Raw genomic sequence first — 21,469 nt, 5'->3', positions numbered from 1 at the left:
CCAGTAGTCAGTACACAGCCAGGGCAAACAAATACAAAAGAAAAACTACCACAATGTATGAAGGCTAAAGTAAGATTAAACTACAAATGAGTGTTTATATACTGATACACAATACTTTTTAAAACAGCAGACTGGATTAATAGTATCCCTCTGGCATTATTTTTTCCCATCGCTATACAACAAAGTGATTAAAACGTACATGCATACTATTATGCTCTTAACATTAATTACAGCACTGTAACAATAAAATAGGAATATATATTAATAAATAGTTTACCCTTTAGGCATGTAATTTAAACAAAATTTTACCTGTTGGTAGTACCGAATAAGGCAGCATCGCAGGACTAGGGTATATCATGGGCCTGACCCCTCCGCCACTGACAAACAATGGGGCGGGTTGGGGTGCCCGGGGTTTATCCACCACCCTCACCATACTGCCAGCAGTTGGTTGGGGTTGGATGTGAAGGTTGATGGGGTGACCCATGGACGCTATGGGGTGCAGCTGGGGCTGATTGTGAGTGGTCACTTCCGGCTTACGATTTTGTTGATCTTAAAAAAAATGTGAAATGAGATGGGTTTCGTTTTTACCTTAAATTACCAAATAAAGCGTATATTTAGCATAGGAAAAAACTCTAATCTAGTATTTGGAGAGTGGCAACCAGGTAAAACCTAAGCTTAATTAAAAAACGTTTATGTTTACTTTATAGCAATGGTTGAAATGTATCCAGATTTTGTTGATAGGTATGTACAGAAAAAATATTTTTTTTAACACACAAACTTACCTTGGGCCTGCAAATGTTCAGCTGCGGTCAAAAGTGCATTAATATTCCTCGGGGCAGTGGCTTGCGGTGGAGCTTGATGATAACTCGCCTGTACAGTCGCCGGCGTATGCGGAGCATAGACAACCGGGGCCCTCTGTGGGGTTGCATGCGCCGTCATAGCAACGGACATGGGTTGCGATGGGGGAGGGGGCTGCATCCGAGGTGGCGGAACAGCAGTCGCAGTAGCGATGGGGGTTCGCCAGACGTTGGACTGCTGGGACTGGTCTTGTTGGTGTAAAGTAGTGGGACGAAGCTGGTTGTGCAGTTTGCTGGACGGTTTGGATAAGTCGGTGGCTGTAGTTTGATGAGGCCGATGGGAAACTAAATAGGGATTGTTAGATTTCATTAAACTCCCGATGGTTTGAATTCTGGGGGAAAAGCAGTAGTCGCACAAGGCCAAATAAACAAGTTTGAATAATCCGAAAGTGTGTTTTAATAATTGCTTCATGAAACTACATTTTTTAATATAGGCTTTATACTATAATACAGTTTTTAATATAGGATTTATACCATAAAAAACTATAAATCTTATAGTATGGCACTTCAAAATATATACAAAACGATTGTCAACAAGAAAATCTTTAATGATAAATAAATTGACCAATTTACAATTACTGTGTTCAATATACACCATTTTGATTGGCCGCTGTTGAAGGGTATAGTTCTTATCGACAAGCAGATAAACTAACACAGTAAGATCATACCAGTATTAAACCTTTATAAAAATGAATCACCACATCACATTTATTGTTTAAAATAAAAAAATAAAAATGCATAGCATATTTAATAGTTTAAACCACAAAAACAAAACTGCTTTTGTGGATGATTTAAAACAAAAGTATTTTTTACCTGGGCCAGGAAATGTCTGAGTGGTTCCGATGGCAGGGGTGGGGCCGGTGACGGAGTTCAAAGGTCGAGATACCAGTTTAGGGGGTGACATGACCCCAGAGTGGGCCAGTGACTGGAATATGGAGTTTGATGCTGTGGGGCTTGGGTGGGTGGAGGGGGTTGTCGTAACCACAGGGGTAGTTGGGGTCGGTGTGTGACCTGATAATGAATAAATGTAACGGTATTTTAACCTCCCAAAAAAGTTTCGTTGGATTGATCAAAATTGTTGACATTTGATAATAAATAAATGTAGTGCATTTTAAACCCCCCAAAAATAAATTTGATTGGATTGATCAAAATTGTTGACATTAAAACTAGTGCTTGTTCTTGTTTTTTTTTGTTTTTTTAAATAAATTGTGTGACCCGAAATCAAAAATTTTTTAAAATTTAAACCATCACAGTTTTTATTTATTTTAATTTTCTTTCCATGACTATATAAGTTTTTATGTATTGTCCATACCAGTAAGCATAACAACTTTGAATATTATCTTACCAATGCTTTCAACACCGGAGTCTGCATTCTCATTCTTCATTCCATCTTTCCTAGGTTGAGCAATTGCACCGGGGTGTAGCTTGTTCTTGGCCACAGCAACTGGAGTGGCGAAATTGAGCTTCTTTTGGAAGGATGGGTGAATGCTTTCATGTCTAATTAGGACAATTACACATTAGAAAGAGTTTGGCTCAGTATCAACTTGGATGAGGGCAAATAAGGGAGTTTGGGCAACTCTATGGACTTTTCAAAGCATAGTAAAAAAAACTGTAAAAAATTAACTCAAGCAAGTGTAAAAAACAAGACACCAGTAATGTCCTTATTTGCTTAGAACCTTTTATATCACAGTAAAAAATAGGTTGCATTTATTTCAACAATAAAGCATAGTAAATAAAGTAAAAAACTAACTCAAAGCAAGTGTAAAAACATAACTCAAGAGTCAGGACACCAGTAATGTGCATATGTGCTTAGAAGTTAAAAAATGACATTTAAAAAATTAGGTTGCATTTATTCCAACAATTTATCCTCTAATTTAAAATGTTGTAAAAATGTTTACTGATAAAACTCCGTGCTTACAGGCTATAGTAACTTCAATTGCTTGAATTAAAAATTGATCTTTCACTTAAAATAAAAAGACAGCTTTCACACAATAACCATTGTAATATCCTATTTTGACTTTTGTTAGAGCTATTTTAAATTTATATTTAAGCAAAGCACACCTGTATTGTGCTGGAACCTCCTGATGCCTTTCCTTGGGTGCCCAACCAGGTTGATTACTTTGGGGTTGGTGCCTTGTGTCGACAGGGGGCGGGGGTAGATGGGTACCTGCCGCAGTTATGGGGGTAAATTTGGCCCAGGGTTTTGACATCGCTCCAGGCGGGTCGCGGTGGGGCATGTTTATAGAGTGAGAGTTCGGATGGGGATTGGAACCAGGGGATTCGGCAGTTGAACCTAAAGTGGATTGAAAAGTGTCAGAACCACTGTTCACATGAGTATGCGCCCAAAATGTTTGAGCTGAAAAACATTTGGTGAGAGGCGCTTAGAAGGAAACTAGTTTGTAACTTGTATCAAACTGCACATATGTTTAGAAACAAAAAATTAAATCCCTATAGCAACCAAGCTGATTTACAACTAAAGATCTAGAGTTTTAAATAATTTTATATGGTGATACTGCCTTAACACAAAAAGACAAATAGATACTGCTCTTCAAAAACATATTTGAACCTACCAAGTGCAACAAGAGTCTGTGCAACTTGCTGCATTTCATCTAGCTGTTGATTAGGCTTTAGCATTGATGTCGTATTCCGGCGTGGCGCAATGGGCGAGGGCATTTGGGGCACGGCGCCACTTCGGGGGACAAACTGGCCGCCAGGGGATGTGCCGTGCATGTCCGATACAAAGTGAGGGGTCGAGGCGGACCGGTCCCTGGGCGAGGCCATTTGATGCCCCTCTGGAGTGGTGGCAGCACTTTTACTGCGCATCGACAGATGCCTGGAACAGTAGCCCTTGCGCTGGGACTCCTTCATGCAATCGCCTTTTGAACACAGTTTCCGCCATTGCTTTCCTGGTGTTACAAAAAGCAAGCAAACTGTATTTATGACTGAAAAGTTAGTTCTAAACACTTTGAAGAATTAAAGTAAAGTACAACTAGAACCATTCATGTCAACTAAAAATGCACCCTTCCAGACATTTAGTTACGACTCTTTCAAATGTTTTAGGTATTTTAACAAATACCAATATAACTAGAAATACAATTTGATAGGATTCGGACAAAGGACAATCTAAAAAAAACGAATTGTTGATGTCACAAAATATGCTATGTACCGTTGTATTTCTTTCTAATCCCATTTCGCAGAGTAACTATTTCGCCTTTCTTGTACTTCATGCCAGCAGCACCGATCGGAGTTTCGGACCTCGATGCCCTGCTCATGCTGCGTTCACTCAGCGATGAATTGGGACGAGAGCCGGTCAGCCCACGACTCGGTGATGACATGCAACTCCGACTCGCAGATCGACTCTGCACAAAGAAAAATTGGTTTTGCTGACAACATCGGAAAGATTTTCACTCTATTTATGGACGCTATTGGAGAACATTTTGAAAAAATGTAGGCCTTTAATAAGTAAGATTATATTTTTAGTGGAACTATATGTATTATGTTAAAAATTTAGCTAAAAACTTAATAGGGTTTAGTCTAGAAAAAATAATTCTTTAGTCATTTTGTTGCCTTCTATTTTATGCCAATGACTATGTTTACTAACCTAAATAAAAGTTTTTTATAAAAAAACTACTTGTTGCTCACCTCAGGTCGAGGACTAGGTATGCTGACATCACTTGCACCAGAGCAGTGTCTTGGACGATCCGGTAAAAAGCTATCCAAGCTGAAAAAACATGATATTTATTTCAGGTCCATTTAAGGCAGTTTAGTTCACAAATGGTTTTGTTAAATTAAAAAGGACAACTAAGTTTCTACTTAAATGCCAATAAATAAATAAACTAAGTTTTTGTCTTTCTTAATTACGCATTTAAACTGGGAGCCTGTAAAATGGAAATCTTTGTAATTGGCCGTATTTGTCTAATTCTAAATAGAGGAAACAGGTGGCACTATATGAAGACAAATTGTTTTGAATTCTTGACTGGTCGAGAAAAGTCTTTATATAGTGCCATCTGATTCCTCTATGTAACATAGAATTAACCTTTAGCCTTTTCCCAACTTTTTCCCCAACTTTTCGACTTACTTTCCCAGTCCGAAATGGTGGTCGGTGAACCGGGATGCCGCAGGAGGAAATGCAAAGCGAACATCATTAGGGTGTCGACTTCCCCCACTGCGGTGACGCACTGCAGGTGGGTGATGGCTGGGGGCAGGGGTCGTTGCCGCCGACGATTGGTTGTTCTCACTGTCCGACTCGGAAGCGGTATCAGTAACTTCATCATCAGAGCGAGATCGTTCAAGCTCAACGTCCGATTCCCCATCAGGTCTAAACCAATATTTTGGCATTTAATCATAGTTTGTCAATTTACAGGTCGTTCAAGGTAAACAGCATATATTTCAGTTGCACACTTATGTTTAAACAAAACTATTATTATCGGTATTTTTGATTAAAAACTTATTTACGTTATTTGAATATGTACAAATATTGTTTTAGTATCTTACTAACAAAGAGCACAATTTAGCAACAAACTTGTAATTTTTTTTAGCATGTAAGCTTCAATTGTGTCAATAATGAGACCAACAAACAAATAAAAAAACATAAGGAATAGTATATCCACAAACCTGCCAAAAGCAAACTGATTTACTTTAGCCAATAATTTGTATAACTTTTAACCTACATTCTTAAGGGTGGAGAGGGTAAGTTGGGAAGGGTCCACGGAGCAATATCTGCCCTGATCCTGTCCAGCGGGACGGACAAAAGCTCCCGTGAGGCAGCGCCACAAGCCACTTCCAAGTCATCCGCTTCAACGTGAAGTAAGTATGATTCCTTATCAGGTCTATAACAAACATAATGCTCATTGGAATTCGAAAAAAACCTCTGAACTACATTGTTGACTGGTTGTGTAAAATAATACCAAGGGACAACATTCCCTGGGTAGGGTATTCCTCTGGAAATATACGGCATACTTAAAAACAACTATTTAAACAGATAAATATTTGCAATATAAACAGTAGGCTAAAGAGTTGCTCTAAGTTGTAGAAAGTAAATTATTGCAGTAAAACATGACAATTGCTTGTAAACCTTTTACGTGGGTAAACTTACTCAACAATGTCAAATCTAAATTCGGCAACAGCAGTCAATGCCAAGCCTAAGGCATTTCTGAGTATTAAAATGCAAACTGGACAACACACACAGGAATGCAGCATTATAAATTGCCAGCTATTATCCTAAACGACAACAGTGTGGGAATTTTTTTTTTGAGAATAGAAAAACCTAAGACTGCAGTGATTCTACTGGTCCAGTGGTTTCTGAACTGCAGGACATGGCTCAGAAATGGGTTAGACACATTAAATTCCTATTTGAATAAAATGAAGGTAAAAAAGTACTCAAAATGCAGGAAAACAAAAACAAAAAATTAGCCTTGAATAATTGTAATGTAGGCAATTAGTTTGTTAAATACTTACTGATATTCTTTGACCGTAGCATTTTTATAAACTGTTGAGTTGACATGCGGTTTGACATAAACCCTTTGGCCAGCTGCTATTGGAGGCTGGTCTGCTTTTAGAGGAACATCGGCGATTATCTACAAAGAAAAAATAAATAAAAGTCGCCAAAGTTGCAGATTAGAATGTAAATTAAATTGTTATAAATGATTTACTTATTATTGCAAACTTAAAATAAACATTATATCGAAAAAGGTTGAAATAAAAGTTAAATTCAGTTTTTAGTGTTGCCTGTCATACAGATTATATATTATTTCTTGTTACTGACCACTTTTATCACTGACACCAATATTAAAAAACAACAATTTCTATATAAAATATAAGTATTAAAAAAGCCTATTTGATTTAAAGTGCTATAGTACACTTGCATGTTTGGTTATCTCAGGATCCATGAAATAGTTTATTGCTTTGTCTTTGTCGCCGTGAAAAAGCACACCAATCTGAAAGTACACCAATAAAACAGTTTAAATTTAAGTATTACGGTTTATATGATGGAAGTAGTTATAACACAAACAAAATAATAGTTTTGTCTAACTAACACTTAATCAAATAAGGTGGTTTAAATCAGGTCTTATTTAATTATCAAACAACAACAAACATACTTAAGCGTCACTACAAACACAAAGACTGAACTTGTTTCGAAACATTATTACAAAAACTTAGTAAATTGATACAAACGCCCACCACAGTAAAGTCTGCTTTCCTTCACTTTTTGCTAAGAAAATATGTTTTCGTGCAAGCACATAATGTGATGATTGTAAAAAACGACACATAGATGTCTGTTAGGAAATAGTCAATCAATAACCCACCTGCCCATCTGATCGAACTTTTCTGACATCTGCATGTCTGTAAGTGTCGCCCCTTCGTGCCAGCACAGTCAGTCCAATACACCTATGCAGATGGGCCTAAAAGCAAGCAAGGGAGTTACATGTTTATATGTAATAAAATAAACCAACCTAACATTTCAAGGGAATGAGTTTTGCCAGAAACAGTTTTGCATATAAGCTTGCCTTTCATTTGCATGAGTTTGTAGCTTTACAGAGAAGGAAGCAGTAATTAGTAACTAACACATTTACTTTTTTAGGCAGTTCTGACTATTTTTAAACCAATAAACCTTTTTGGAACATTCAATTTATTTTACAGAGACAAACAAATGCAACTTTATTGGAAATGACATTAATGTATAAATTATATAATGAAACACTGTTTATGGAATTGCAATAGCATTTTAACTGTATCTCAACACGAAAGAGTGAAATGAAAGCAAAGTCTATCCGAGAATTTATAATAGTATTGAAAATTGCAATAGCATTACTGCAGCTGTGAAACCCATAATTTTGATTTCAACTCACAAAAAAGGATGCAAAGGCCTTGCAAGTTACACAACAAAACAAGCACTAACCCATTTGCTAGGGTTTTGTACCGGTGTCTCCTGTCGCCTTCTGCGCTTGCTATCACTTCCACCCACGCTCATTGCCGAAGAGGATCGCGATACATTACCACTAGGTGGGGTGCTCGGAATTGGACGCATTAAATTTGAACCTGTGATATTGCAAAACAGTTTAAAAAAGGCAACAGGATGATGTTTTGTTGACTTTAACTAGAAATAAATAAAACAAAATGGCTGACAGCTGTTTCAAGTGCTAAGTTAGGAAAATCCAGCGGGTGGATTATCTGATCCATTAGGCCCCAGAATCTTATGATGCAATAGATATCTATAATAAAGTCCTAAAATCTGATTTTAACTTTAAACCCCTGTAGTTACTTAACATTTGCTTTACACAAAAAATAACATCCATCATCATTCAGGATCAGGCTGGTAGTTTTTGTAACCAGTGATATGTTTTTTGCAATAAATGTTTTTATGCACGAAAATTTCAGTAACCTCAAAGATCTCCATTGTGCAAAAAACAGTTGCCTTCTTAAAGTTGTACATTTAATTGTATGACGGTCATAAAACAGTTTATTTATACTAATACATTTTAAAGACAAAGAAACAAGTTATGGCCACTTGAATATAGTACTCTAGGTAAAAGCAATGCTACAAGCTTTGCTTTTGACAAACTTTTGCCTTCAGGAACAAATCTTCACTTTACCCTATGTGTTCATAATATGCTTTACAGTTCAATACATGTTAGCCACACATGAAGGAACTAAATCATTGACTAGAGTTCCAGAAAAACAAATACATACTTTGAAAGTACAACTACAGTCAGTAAATATATATCAGAAGCAACAAGTACAGGGTAAACTATAATGAATAGCGCAACTCCCATAAAGAGAGCTTTTGCAGAAATCTGATGACTTGATTACATCACCAGCTGGCTAACGCCCAACTCAACACTTGCAGCAAATATCACAAAAAGGCCAGTTTAAAAATAATGCCTGGTATGGAAAAACCCTACGCAAGTGCAGCAGTAGAAGTTACTTTTGGGAATTATGTGAATAACACCATAAACCTAAAAAAAAACTTTTAGTAAGCCTATGACTAGTAACTAAAATAAAGTTACCACAAAAACACAACTCTTTATACCAAATATTTTGTCTAAACCAAATCCAACTTATTCATTTTGCAAGACTGTAAATAAGATAACGAAGACTAGAAGCATTAATTTTGTGGTATTTATCATATTGCTAGTAAGCAGAGAAATACATTTGGTGGAACTCTACAACACACGTTGTGAGGTAATGATTTTTTCATTGGGTCAAGCCTGAATAGAAACAGAATAATTCCACTTGTAATCAAGTTAAATCAAAAGTATTCTCTACAAAATAAGATTTATATTTCAAATGCAATTTACACGGGCCCATTACGTGTGATACAACCACTGCAGAGCTCAAAGACATCCTTAAAAACTAGGCTAAGGCAGTCTCCAAAAAGTAAGGATGGCCATGTTTCCAAAGATAACTTTAAGCAAACCAAACTAAATTTTTTACAAATGCGTCATGTACACAAACCTTTTAGGCTAAACTTGAAATTCGGTCATCCTTTGAAAAACTGAATTAAGTCAACTGTCTAAGCTGACCATTGTTAACAATATATCTTGTGTATGTGGGCTATATGTATCATGTGTATGTCATAAAAACTTACCAGGTGGGGTCGTGAACTCTGCCATGTGTCCAGAAAGGTGTCTGCGAGGTTGTGCAACCAAGGCCTGCATAGGGTTTTGCATTAAGTTCGGAAAGTTTGCCAGATAGCTGCCATCCGATGCCAGTGTGGTAGTGGCAAGTGTCGGCAGCCTTCCAGGGGTCCTGTTGATTGTGTTAGGGATTCCGTAACCTGAGAAAAACGGATTTTAGCTGAAGTAGGGGCAGCAACAGGTTGTTAAAACAGCAGGGAGAGTGTTTTTAAAACTAAACCGAACGGAATTTACAGCAAAAATGTGTAAAACCTTAAAATGTCTAGGTTTTCTGTTGGACACCTTATCTATATAAAACAAACGATGATAATCTACAAATTACAAAGCATGCAAGAAGATAAATTACTCTATTTCCTGTAAGAGTTTACAGATGAGGCTTACTCTAAGGAAGTTTACCCTAACTTAGGCTGAAACAATAAACCACATCATAGGAGACCTCTCAAACAACAGCGCACAAACCTTTTCTCGTAACCTTTTTGTAGTCTGCCATTGTGCCCTTAAGACCAGTGTTGCATTTTACACAGGACAATGATTCAGAGAGCTGTTGTCAACAGCAGAAGACAAATTCACTAACCTGCCGTTTTACCTTGGACCAAAGATAATGGTTCAGATGTGTGAATGCCTGGATGCGGCTTGTTTCTTGCCAATTGGGGTGGAACAAAGTTGGACGCTATAAAAAATTTATGTGTTTTTATACATTGCAAAACCTCATATAAGTAGTTTTTTTAAATAAAGATTAGAAACGATTTTTCTAATGAAGAGTTAAATCAAAATTACATACAGTGGCGACATTGTGTAGGTTTAACAACAGTGCAGTTTCTGTGGCAGCCAAGCCACCAAGCTAATTTTTTTTAATTATTTTTTTCACAACTACACAATAAACATCCCAATACATGCAGAAACACCTATTACAGCCTGTTTTTTTTAGAATGCATAATATTCAAGTTACATGAATGCCTAAGCTACAAGCTTGTCAAACAGAAACTTACCAGCAGGTCTTAGGGGCAGAGATTTAACATCTGGACCCAAGTGGTATGTTGAGTTTACGCTGGATTGAATGGGAACCAGGTTGTTCGCTGGTGGTCGAACAGACTCATTTGAATGGGATGACATGTCTAGAAATAGGTCTCAACTCAGTTAATTGTTCTTCCGATAGAAAAATGCATATACTATTTTTGAAATTGATGATTTTATTACAAAAATAAGTTAGACATACAATAATTCAATATTATTGGATTATACTTGATCTACAGAAGCAAGTGCTGTACACTTTTTAAACAAAATCAAATTACTTTGTATTTGAGTCAAACCATGTCAAATCAACACAAAAAAGTTGCTTTTTTGACATGACCCTCTCAGATTCCAACCAAAATTAGTATATATGTTAAGGATCTTTATTTGAAGATGTGTGCCAAATTTTATTCTAGTCTGTTGTGTATTTGCAAAGTTATTTAGGTTTAAATAAAATGCGTATTTTCCACTCGAGGGCGCTGTTCCAACATAAAACCAGCCATATCTTTGGATGTACAAAAGCTACAATAAAATGTTATGCATCCTTGGAAAGGTAATTTTGCATCTTAAAGGACTAAAAAGGATATTTTGAGCATAATTATCTAACATAACTCCTACGTGTTAAAAATCAAACAAAATGTAAACGTTAAAATGGGCACTTGTGATACTTTTTTTTTTAATTTTTTTTTTTTTAGAAAAAAAAGTTATATTTGTTGGTTAAATAACAGGAAAATGGGAATGGGGTTTTTTGCTTATATAGAATTATGGACATTTATCTATAGCATACATTGTCACTTAATGAGCCTATCTTTAGGGGACCTAACAAAATGGCTAGTACGAAAAAAATTTCACTGAACATTTCTGTATTTTATTTTTGCTTTACATATTCAAGACATGTGATGCATTTTGTTGTTCTTTGCATGTCAATTGATAAGTTCTTCCAGTCGCTGTTGATGGATGAACTTTAGTCAAAATGTTGTCACGAGGAACCACAAGTTCATCTTTGTTTTTCGGATATTTAAAAGATCTGGAAGGTCCGGCTGGATGTAGAAAAGTGACCATCACTTCATCTGATTCCTTTAATTGGTCCAAAATGCAGGAAAGCCACCATTGGTTGTTATATTTGCAGGTAACAAACCCCCTTAGCTCATCCCAATGCAATAGTTGTTTGTAGGGAATGTCACAAACCAGGACCTTCTGATAATCCAATGATGCAGAAAATTCAGAAACCTTGATGTGAGTCTGACAAGATTCCTCTGGAATAAAGCAGTGGTACTTATGGGTTCCACGAATTGGAATGGCTGATTCGAATCTTTTCTTAAGCAATGCACATTCTTCTTCTACTTCTTTTTCCAATACAAATGAAAAGTTAATATTTGTGATATTTGTTGTGGCCCAATTATATAGCTCTTTTGAGGTTTGTATACGTTGTTCTCCAATTTTCTGCAGACTTGCCCGGGCAGCCAATCTTTTCACAGTCCCACCCAACCCGTCACATGGTCCTTTGCCATGTGAAGTTGCAAAAAAATGCCATTCAGCGTATAAATCAAAGTCTTGTTTGTGACACATTAAATTTAAAAAGTTTTTTCTGTTTTTATATTGTCCAGCAGCACCATCTGTGAAGTACACTACTTTTTTTAACAATGGAAATTTTTTTTTAAGAAAGTCTAAGACTTTTCGCTGAAAGCAATGAACTGTATTAGTGTCATGTCTAAGGGTGTCTGACACAATTACGAAGTTTTCATGTTTAAGGTGGGGTGTTTTTTCTGCTTCTGTTTCAAATTTGTGATAAACTACAAATGGGTGGATTGTTGCCTGTGAATTAGTCCAATGAAAGCCTTGAACAGCATCTTGGAGAATAAAAGAATAATTTTCTGCAAAGTCTGCAATTATTATTGCAGTTTCAGATAATTCACTTTCTTTTAATTTTTTCAAATAAAGTGATTGTTGTTTGGCGATGAAATCATGTTGCAAAAGCTTTTCTAGTTTTTCCAAATATGTTGTGACAAAGTCATCTGATTTTTTAATTACTGTTTCTAATGTTGTTCGGTCCACTGTCAACCACAATTTGTACGTTATTTGATCAATTCCTTCATCTTCAAAATATTTCTTAAGAGTTTCTTCTAGTTTCACAATATTTGTTTTACAATGTTGGCATTTATTGAGGTGGCAGTTTGTTGTTGAAGGATTACAAGTAATTATACACAAAAAATCTTTGTATATGCAGGTTTGTTGTTTATCACTTCCAAATATTTTCCATAAACGTCCGCCTTCAATCATCAGCTTAACATTTTCATGAATGGTGCATACACAAATATTATGTGTTCCACTAGATCCGGGTAGTACCACTTGCTTTGGCCTTAATTCTGTAAACTTTGAAATTCCAACTTTAATACTAGGATTGTCAGTTTTAAATTTACGATGTGCCTCGTTTATTGTGCATAAAATTAGTCGTTTTCCAAGTGATTTTCTTTCTCCATCCACTACCACTGAAACAACATCTTTTATCCCAGGCATTTGTCTGCTAATTTCATCACTCAAATAAAATTCCTTTACAAGATCAACTGTAGATTGTATTAGTGGCTTACCAGGTTTGGGGTTTGGAGTGGATAAAATTCCCTTTTTGTTGAACAACTCTTTGGCTTTGCGCACCATATAATTTGGTGCATCAAATTCCTGTTGAGTTTGCCTAATGCTCCATGATTGCGGTACCACAGTCAAAACTTGTAGTTTTTCATATCTTTTGCTTTTCTCAAATTTTTCTTTCAGCTGTTTCATAATTTCTTGAAAGTATTTGCTTTGTTTTTGCTCTTTAACAACATTTTCTTGCTGAACACTTATATCCATTCTTAATCTTTTTCGAAGTGTACCAGTCATCTGTTCAACTTTTTCAGACCCATATTTTTTATTCCTATGCAGCTTCCTTAAACTTAAAGGAGACTCCCCTAAACTGTGCAAAGATTTGTTCAAATTTACAACATCTACTGCTGTACCTTGAAAAATTTCGTCAGATTCAGATGATAAACTTGGATCAGTTATTGAAACATTACTGGTTGAAGAACTTGGTGAATCTTTTTCTGCTGTAACAAAACTTTCAGAGGCTGATGCATTTTGTAAAACATGAATGCGACAATGATGACAGAGTTTTTTTCCTGGCACCAGATTTAAAGATGAATATTTCAAACAAAAACTCAGAGAAATTTCCCTAACATTTTTCAATATTTTTTTTGTGTGCTTGCTAAATGGGTCACAGCAAGCTCTGTTATGATATGCATAATCTTTTAAATATTTTCTTGTATGGCCCGCACACAGGTTTGTAGGATTGCCTGTGAGTCCACACCTTCTTCTTATAATTTCAAGCTCTTCAACTTTTAAGTCAGAAATTAGCTCTTTACTAGAAGTTGAAAAATCACAATCTTCATTTAGCAATAGTCCAATTTCACAGTTCATTTTACAGATTACTGAAAATTAAATACAATATTTTAAGCTCTCTGCAAGCCTTTATAAGTAACTATTTTGCTGTTGAACTGCCTGTCAGCACAGCCTATTTATACTTTCTTTGTTTATTACTTAACCAAGACTCCACTGTAATTTGCCTTTTTCCTTTTTTCCCTATTTTTTATAACTCTTTTATTTCTTTGTAATGCAACTTTCAGTTTTTTATTACTACAGATACATAACATATTTTTATAAATATATAAGCAAAACACCACAAAAATTTTGATGTTTTATTAAAAAGAAGTAATTAAACTATTTTTCTAAAAAAAAAAAAAAGTATTATTTTATGTCCGGAGTCATCCGATTACCCCCTAAACTTCAAGTACAAATTCACCTATAATATTTTTTCTGGTCTAAAGCAATATGTACAACCAAGACAGTAGCATGCTATCCATTCTCTTCTTTCTTTTGATATATTATAGAAGTTTTTGCTAGTTACCAGTTAAAAGTTATTCACAAAACAATGTTGAAACTACGCCATCGTGTGGATATTATGCAAAAACTTTCTTATGTCATTACTTTTACATTTCTCGACCGATCAGGCTGAAATTTGGTAAATCCCACTTTAATGACAACTACTTTATTCATGTTAAATTTCATTAAATTTGAAAGAGGTCATGTCATATGGGTGTGTTGATTTGATATGGTTTGACTCATTTATGTAAAAACAAACTAAAATATATAGCATTCAAGGCAAAAATATTCCTATGTAATAAATGGACATACCTATTTGTTCTCTTGACTGTGGCCTTGAGCTTGTGTTGTTATTGTTACTTTCATTTATTGCCTGGGACGCGACAGGGTGTAGGAATGGCGAGTGGCCAATTTGGCTGCTGGGGGTTGGCACAATCACTGAGTGACTGCCGGGAATGTTGGGGTACGCTGAAGCGGACACTTGTGTGGCGCTAGTGGCACTTCGTACAGGCAAACTGTGAGGACTCTTTGCCTGCCCTGCAAGAAATGACGCCATGACCTTCGGCGGTGACCATTAAATTCGCACTATGTTTTTCCTTGGCTTGTATAAACTGGTGTGGTGGAGGCAGGTTTGCTTTTTCGTTAATGCAGAGGAGAGTTTAAAAAGGCTAAAAACAGCATTCCACCAAGTTTTATTCTATTTTCATCTGGAAACAAAAATCAAACATTGTTAAAGCAGGCTGAATTACAAGTAGCAAAATACAACTTGCCAGTTTTTATTACTACTTGTTTTGTATGTAATTTATTTATAAAATATTTAGATGTAGAACAAAACATTATTGGCAGCTGGTCTCGAATCCTAACACTAAGTAACGAAACAAGTTGTTAAAATTGAAACTGCAAGAAAGAAAGAAATGTGTGAGATTAAATATGTATAGTAATTGCTAGGGCCATTTTTATTTTAACCAAAAAAAAAAAAGTTTTGACTTTATTTTTATCAAATTTTAACTTTATTTTAACCTAACGAAATTGCTTATTTCTAAAGGCTACAGTTCTTCCTTGAATTGATGCCAGTTACCCAAACATAACATTTTGTCAATTTTAGACACAAACATAATATTTTGTCGAAAAGTCAAAGTGTTTTATGGATTTAAAAAGTGCGTTGTGTCTTCTGGCATTAGATTTAGCTTGCTTTGGCATTTTTGTATTACAGAATGTCAGTAGGCTATTCCTAAGATCCAAAATTTTGATCTTCGAAAAGACCACGTTTATGAAGAGGAAGTGTTTTATAAGAATTATTTAAATGCATAACTATGAATATAAAAATGGACAATTTGCGATAAAAGTTACTGCTGATAAAAGTGGGCATTGTTACATATTTCCCGCTTTTATGGGTTAATATGGTTTAATTGCGTTGCAGTTCCTGATTAACAATGCTTTCATAACGATTTTTATAAAAATTACTCTCAAGAAACACAAAAAACTTTGTCAAAAGACATAATTTGACAAATTTTAACTTAATTAAAAAATTTTGACTTTATTGTAAATTTTAACTTCATTTTAACCTATAAACTTCTTACAAACAGTCCCCTAGGTGCTGAAAACAACTTTATTCTTTGATTCGTGGACAGACGAGCTCTTTAAAAAATTTTAACTTTATTGACTTTTGCCGGCCCTAGTAATTACACTTGATCCACTCAAATCCAAACGCTAACCTGCACCCTAACCCATGCAATGTGCGTTAAACAACTAGTTCTGTGGTAGGATTCTAGATGAGCGCCCATTATTTTCCTTTGTTAAGTGTCCCCTTAGCATAAAAACTTTTTAATAATCCTGCCAACTAGCCGAACAACACTCTTAACAGACAGCTAATTCGGCTACATGTTCTAACCTCAGCCACAAGCAAAATAAACCTGCGCCGGTAGTGTATGTTATGGTAACGATTTGGTGAATGAGTAAACGACCCGCCCTGCGCTGCCCTGCCTTACATTGCATTGCCTTGCGTCAGTAGCAGCGCCAGGCAACCACCACAAAGGCAGTCGGCGAAGCACCACTACTGCTAGTGCTACTGTTGCTGCTGCGTACCCAAAACAAGTAATCGGCGCCTGCAATAGTATGGTGATTCATTGATGGACAGGAAATCGCAGTACGCGCGTACACCGCAGCTTGCGTAGTCCACCCCACAGGCCCGCACTCTTCAAAATACGAAAAAACAAGAGCTTTTCTGCGGCAAGAGAGCAGACCTAAGTTGCAGATGCAACCTCTTAGCTTGGCGAATCGCCGGATTGTTGTTTGTGACCTAAACTTGCTCGCGAAATCCTGCTAAGGGCAGGCGCCTTTACTTTAAATACACATTGTCGCAAACACTCTAGTAATGGCGAAATGTGTTGTCAGTCATAACAGTTGATATATCAACAGTGGTACACATTCTGCATAAACCTGCAGTGAAATTATTTCTTACTGATAGAACTTCCTACTAAAACTAGACGGCGGCCACACCTGCCTAAGCGTAGACAAGCCACTACGAGAAGTCTATTCAGGACGACGTTTTTGCCATGTTAGTGACACACAAGAAAGGCCGCTCCCGCACCCAGAAATACACATACATGGAGATCGCGTTATGTGCACTACGAATGCGCAGACAATCTCCAACAGTTCATTCTCGATCGTTCGCTCGGTTCGACACGAGAAAGTAAAGTGACATGTCGCCACGAAAAGACTGGCAACTCGCCGGCGTAGGCCCTTGGCTATTTGTTCACACGCAAGCCAAACAAGCAAACGTGCGGGCGAGCTAACACCGTACAAGCTCTCAGTCAAAGCACCGGCCGAACCAGCCACGAAAACAGCACGCATCGGCGCATCGCATATCGGCGGAGCAGCAAAAGCGCCGGCCGATTGCGACACAGGCGCGCAAAGCGATCGACAAAAAGAGAAAAAAAGGCGAAACAAAAACGAAGCGCGATAACTCGCGAGTTACACCATCGTGGTTTGGTCACGCACCGGCGCGCAGGGCTGCTGAATGAGCCGATAGCTGCTCGGCGCTCGCTCTGCTTGACTAGGTTGGTTAGCGGGGCCTTGACAAACTATTGTGTGTAGTCGGCCTAAACTACGCGCGATTAGGAGTGGCGCCGAAGCTTTGCGAGCAGCGCTCGGTGGTTGGCGTTGGCTGTGTGGACGTGACGCTCAGCGAAGCAGCAGCAACGCGTTTTGCACGAGTGCGAGGCTGCCAGGGCTGCGGCAAACAGGGATGACGCAACAGCGAGGCCGGTTCGCTCGAAGGGAAAGATTCCTCTCGTCGACGATAGTGAATTAGCCTGTTAAACGCTCGTCTGCCTTGCTGCTCGACATCGGGCCTCCTCCCTTTCAGCAACTTTGGTTCTCGAAATATTTTAGGACTGACTGCTCATAAACATGGCTACAGATAAATTGTGTGTGAAATTAAATAAAAATGGATATTATTAATTTTTATAGTCAACTGACGGTAAAACGCTTCTTGTGTAGGTGAACCTAAAATACAGGTTTTCGTTTTTGCCATGTTAGAATTAACTGATCGCAATTTAACCAGACAAATAACGCAAACCGTTGCCTTAAACAAAACCTTACTCCCAATTTGCAGCTAAAAATGGGGGTAGAACCTTGGTAACCGGCAAAAAGTGTGCATTGTTTTCTGCCAACTTGGTCTCTCAACAGACACTCTCAAAGCCGCAATCGGCCAATCGCTGCCGAGTCCCACTGCGTATACGACGACGCCCCACACAACGAACCCGTGTAGTACCTTTTTGCATGTTTGCGTTGGCGAGGCTCGCGGGCGCCCTTGATCAACAACAAGCCCCGTCCTGGAGTTCACTGGAATACGACACTCGCATCTCTAGTGGCCTGGCAGGGATAAAAACGGCCAGTGGCGCAATTTGCTTCGTTAAAGTTTGCACAAGCGCTCTAAGCAAGGGGTCGGCTTGCATGCCCAGTTTGGAAAGCACAAATCTATCGTTTTTGGTCGTAGTTGTTACTTATTAGCTTTCCTTACCGCCAGGTGTTTTGGGTCATTTAATCAGCTAACCATTTCACTTTAAAAAAAAAAAATTTTTTTTAGTTGACTTACCTTCCTAAATTTTTTACCCAAAGTGACAACCCAAAAAGAAAGAAACAAATAAAAAGAAAAACAAAAAAGACTTTGGTATAGCAACAACGGGTGTTTGATTGGTGTTTCAAAACGATTAACTGGTTGATTGACTAAACCTTATTTAAAAAATTCGATTTTTCATGAATGACTTGCTTGTTTTGCACCTACAGTGACAGACAAAAAAGCAAAAATCACATAAAAAAGACTTTCCATAAACAAAAAAAGGCTTTGGTATAGCAGCAACGGGGACTGCTTGATTTGTGTGGCGAATCGTTTACTGGTTGATTTACTAAACCTACTTTAAAAAATTCGATTTTTTACTGACTTGCTAAATTTTTTACGCAAAATGCCGCCAGAAAAACAAAAAAATAAAGTCTTTCTAAAACCAAAAAACAACAACAAAAAAGGCTTTTGATATAGCAGCAACGAGGATTCGGTTTCTACGGCGAATCGTTAACTGGCATCATAGTAGTGGCGGTCTCGTACAAACACGAACGACCCCGTAACGGACTTTGAAGCGTTTTAATAGGGCAGCGCACTCGACTTTTTAACATCAGCGCACAATGGTACGACCTGACGAGAGGCATTGTTATTCCAAAGGGGGGACTTTTAATCGGCACTGGTGTTTGTATGGTGTGAGGTAGGCAGCTATAAATAAAACCATTTTTTTACCGAGCCTAGTCGAGCAAGTCAAAATACGCTACCGTATACAACTGAACTTTTTACAACAAAACATGTGACTGTTAAAATAAGGAAGGTTCTTAAAAATAGGGAAACCCGCATATACATTATTTATTTTTCGAAGGGTCGCCATATCTCTTTCCCAATAATTTAAATATAGTGTGGGTGGCTAACCTTTGTTTATTTTATTCAAAGTTTAGCATAGTTATACCTCACGTATGACAAAGTGGTTCGCACAAAGGCGATAACTCTCTAGGTAACAGAAATTAAATGTCCAAAAGTTCAAACAGGCAGATTAATAAGTACATAACGACAAATGTGTTTGTTTCTACACCTATTCGACGTTGCATATTTTAAAACAAGGCATTAATCGGAGTGCTCGGTATAGCGTACACACAGACGGGCGGATGCAGTCAGACAAGCTGACAAAGAGTCGCACAAAAACCCACAAGGCCCAGTTGCGAAAAACACTCACAGAACCGCTTCGACGAGACAGAGCTGACACGGAAATACAACAGGGGCGAACGACATACAAGCTTGGGGCCTCGGAACACAAACAGCGAATCAAACGCGCGGCGCAGCGACACCGCGCTACGCTGGCATTCAGCCAATGCCGAACAAAAGCGGTCCTGGTGGTTCGCTCTGCACAGATCGGGCTAGTGATGGTTTAAAGTTACTTAACGCTACAGAACGGGCTGGTCGATGCCTCGCATTTAGGCCACTTTAAATGAAAAGGTCTGGTACAGGTCGCGAGGCATACTTCTTGGGGCGTTTGGATCAAGCTTTACTTTTTTTGAGGGTGAACCTTTTTGATCCGTAAACGCGTATGCGTGCTCAGCAACGAATGCTGGGACAATTGAAAAGATTCATCCTATACCACCTTTTAAATTCGGCCAGTAGAAAATAGCGGCGACTAAAACGCCACGGGTTGCAGAAAATTCAATTTAGGTGATTGAAAAAGCGGACCGCTTAGAAAAGACTGGTCGAGGTAAATATATCACGACAATGCAAGCAGATTGGACACTCGCAGGCGCACCAAATTACACGTCATTGAAAAGACAGGGGTTACAATGTTTATAACTGTAATATGTTTTGTAAAAGATCCGAATGTGGTGAAGTTAAAATTTTTTTTTTCTTAATTACAAGCGATTTATTTCACATTCAAGCGATTTTGGATTGCAGTCCCATGCAATAACTAAATTAGGAGTTGTGAGTAAATTACCTAGTGTTGTGAGCCGGGTTGCTGTTTAAAGATTTTTGCTCTGCCTTTAAACTGTTTTTACTTGGCTTCAACAACACACTTTGCTGTCATGGCTAGTTTAGACTGCCAAACCAAAAGCAACCTGGGTCATTTTAACCAAACCACTTTTCAGTGGAAATCGCAAACGAGTCGAAGGATTATTTTACTGGCCTGATGAATTTTTACACTGCTTAACGTGTCTTCTTAGACTTGAAACAATACGGTCCATACGCCCCTTTCTGCTTTTCTGGGAACTTTTAACCGGCAAAGTAAGTTAATTTACAAGTTATTTGTCGCATGTAATACCTATACATTAAAGGAAAACGGTAATAATTATTATAATAGGTGGTAGCGAATGTGCTTTTAAACTGGCGTTTCAAAGTATTGGAAGCAAAGGGTGTTGTCAGTTAGCGTCATTTTCAGTCACGGCTTAAATCAAAGAAGGGTTTCGACAAACAGAGCTTTGCGTCATAGTCACGTGACGCCTTTCCCGGTCGGCATAAGAGCGAGCACAAACTGCACACGGGCCTACGACGTGATATGTGACGTTTGCGGTAGAGTACGAAGGCACAAATACAACAGCGCTGTCGCTGGTCCTGTGACTGGGCGATATTGACGTTTCGCTCGCACGTGGAAACGAAACTAAGAATCGTTTTCGAAAGCTTTGCAAGATATAGCGTTGAAATTACGGTTAAGAAACCCCGCCTAATTTTTCTATTAATGGCATAATACGTTATTATGGAACAACTGCTATTTTTACTATCCAGCCTACAGCATGCATCAACCAAATTAACAGAAAAAGAATGTTGGCGACTTTTTGTTTCAAACAGTATAAAATCATCTTCCAAACGTGATTATCGCAGCAAAACATAATTTATATAACCAATGACCACGTTTTTGAAATAAACGCACGTATTAAGGCCTCGCTGACATTGCATGATTGTGTATCGCATATTGCCATAAAAACGAGAAAATATAACTGGTCTAAACGCGCTATTCCACGATGCAGTGC

The 21,469-nt window shown here is 37.7% G+C and overlaps 1 protein-coding gene across 1 annotated transcript in view; it reads right to left on the bottom strand.

Moving 5' to 3' along the window:
• The window catches only part of LOC146169718 (protein capicua homolog), a 34,341-nt gene extending 19,225 nt beyond the window's left edge, over window positions 1-15,116 (bottom strand). Inside the window, exons 1-18 of the mRNA XM_083387047.1 lie at window positions 14,729-15,116; window positions 10,483-10,608; window positions 10,068-10,163; window positions 9,445-9,633; window positions 7,756-7,895; window positions 7,163-7,258; window positions 6,722-6,793; window positions 6,315-6,433; window positions 5,528-5,686; window positions 4,936-5,175; window positions 4,500-4,578; window positions 4,024-4,240; window positions 3,428-3,763; window positions 2,919-3,150; window positions 2,203-2,354; window positions 1,671-1,868; window positions 783-1,142; window positions 310-549 (exon numbers count right to left, since the gene is read on the bottom strand). Coding sequence (XP_083243173.1) covers window positions 310-549; window positions 783-1,142; window positions 1,671-1,868; window positions 2,203-2,354; window positions 2,919-3,150; window positions 3,428-3,763; window positions 4,024-4,240; window positions 4,500-4,578; window positions 4,936-5,175; window positions 5,528-5,686; window positions 6,315-6,433; window positions 6,722-6,793; window positions 7,163-7,258; window positions 7,756-7,895; window positions 9,445-9,633; window positions 10,068-10,163; window positions 10,483-10,608; window positions 14,729-14,972 — 3,295 coding nt within the window. The 5' untranslated portion in view covers window positions 14,973-15,116. The remainder of the gene's footprint in view (window positions 1-309; window positions 550-782; window positions 1,143-1,670; window positions 1,869-2,202; window positions 2,355-2,918; window positions 3,151-3,427; window positions 3,764-4,023; window positions 4,241-4,499; window positions 4,579-4,935; window positions 5,176-5,527; window positions 5,687-6,314; window positions 6,434-6,721; window positions 6,794-7,162; window positions 7,259-7,755; window positions 7,896-9,444; window positions 9,634-10,067; window positions 10,164-10,482; window positions 10,609-14,728) is intronic.
• Window positions 15,117-21,469: the final 6,353 nt, after the last annotated feature.

The sequence above is a fragment of the Ascidiella aspersa genome, chromosome 1 (assembly GCF_963924565.1).
Source record: "Ascidiella aspersa chromosome 1, kaAscAspe10.2, whole genome shotgun sequence".
NCBI classification, from domain to species: domain Eukaryota; kingdom Metazoa; phylum Chordata; class Ascidiacea; order Phlebobranchia; family Ascidiidae; genus Ascidiella; species Ascidiella aspersa.
Note: the sequence above shows the minus strand (reverse complement) of the source record. Positions and strands in the feature narration are given on the sequence as shown.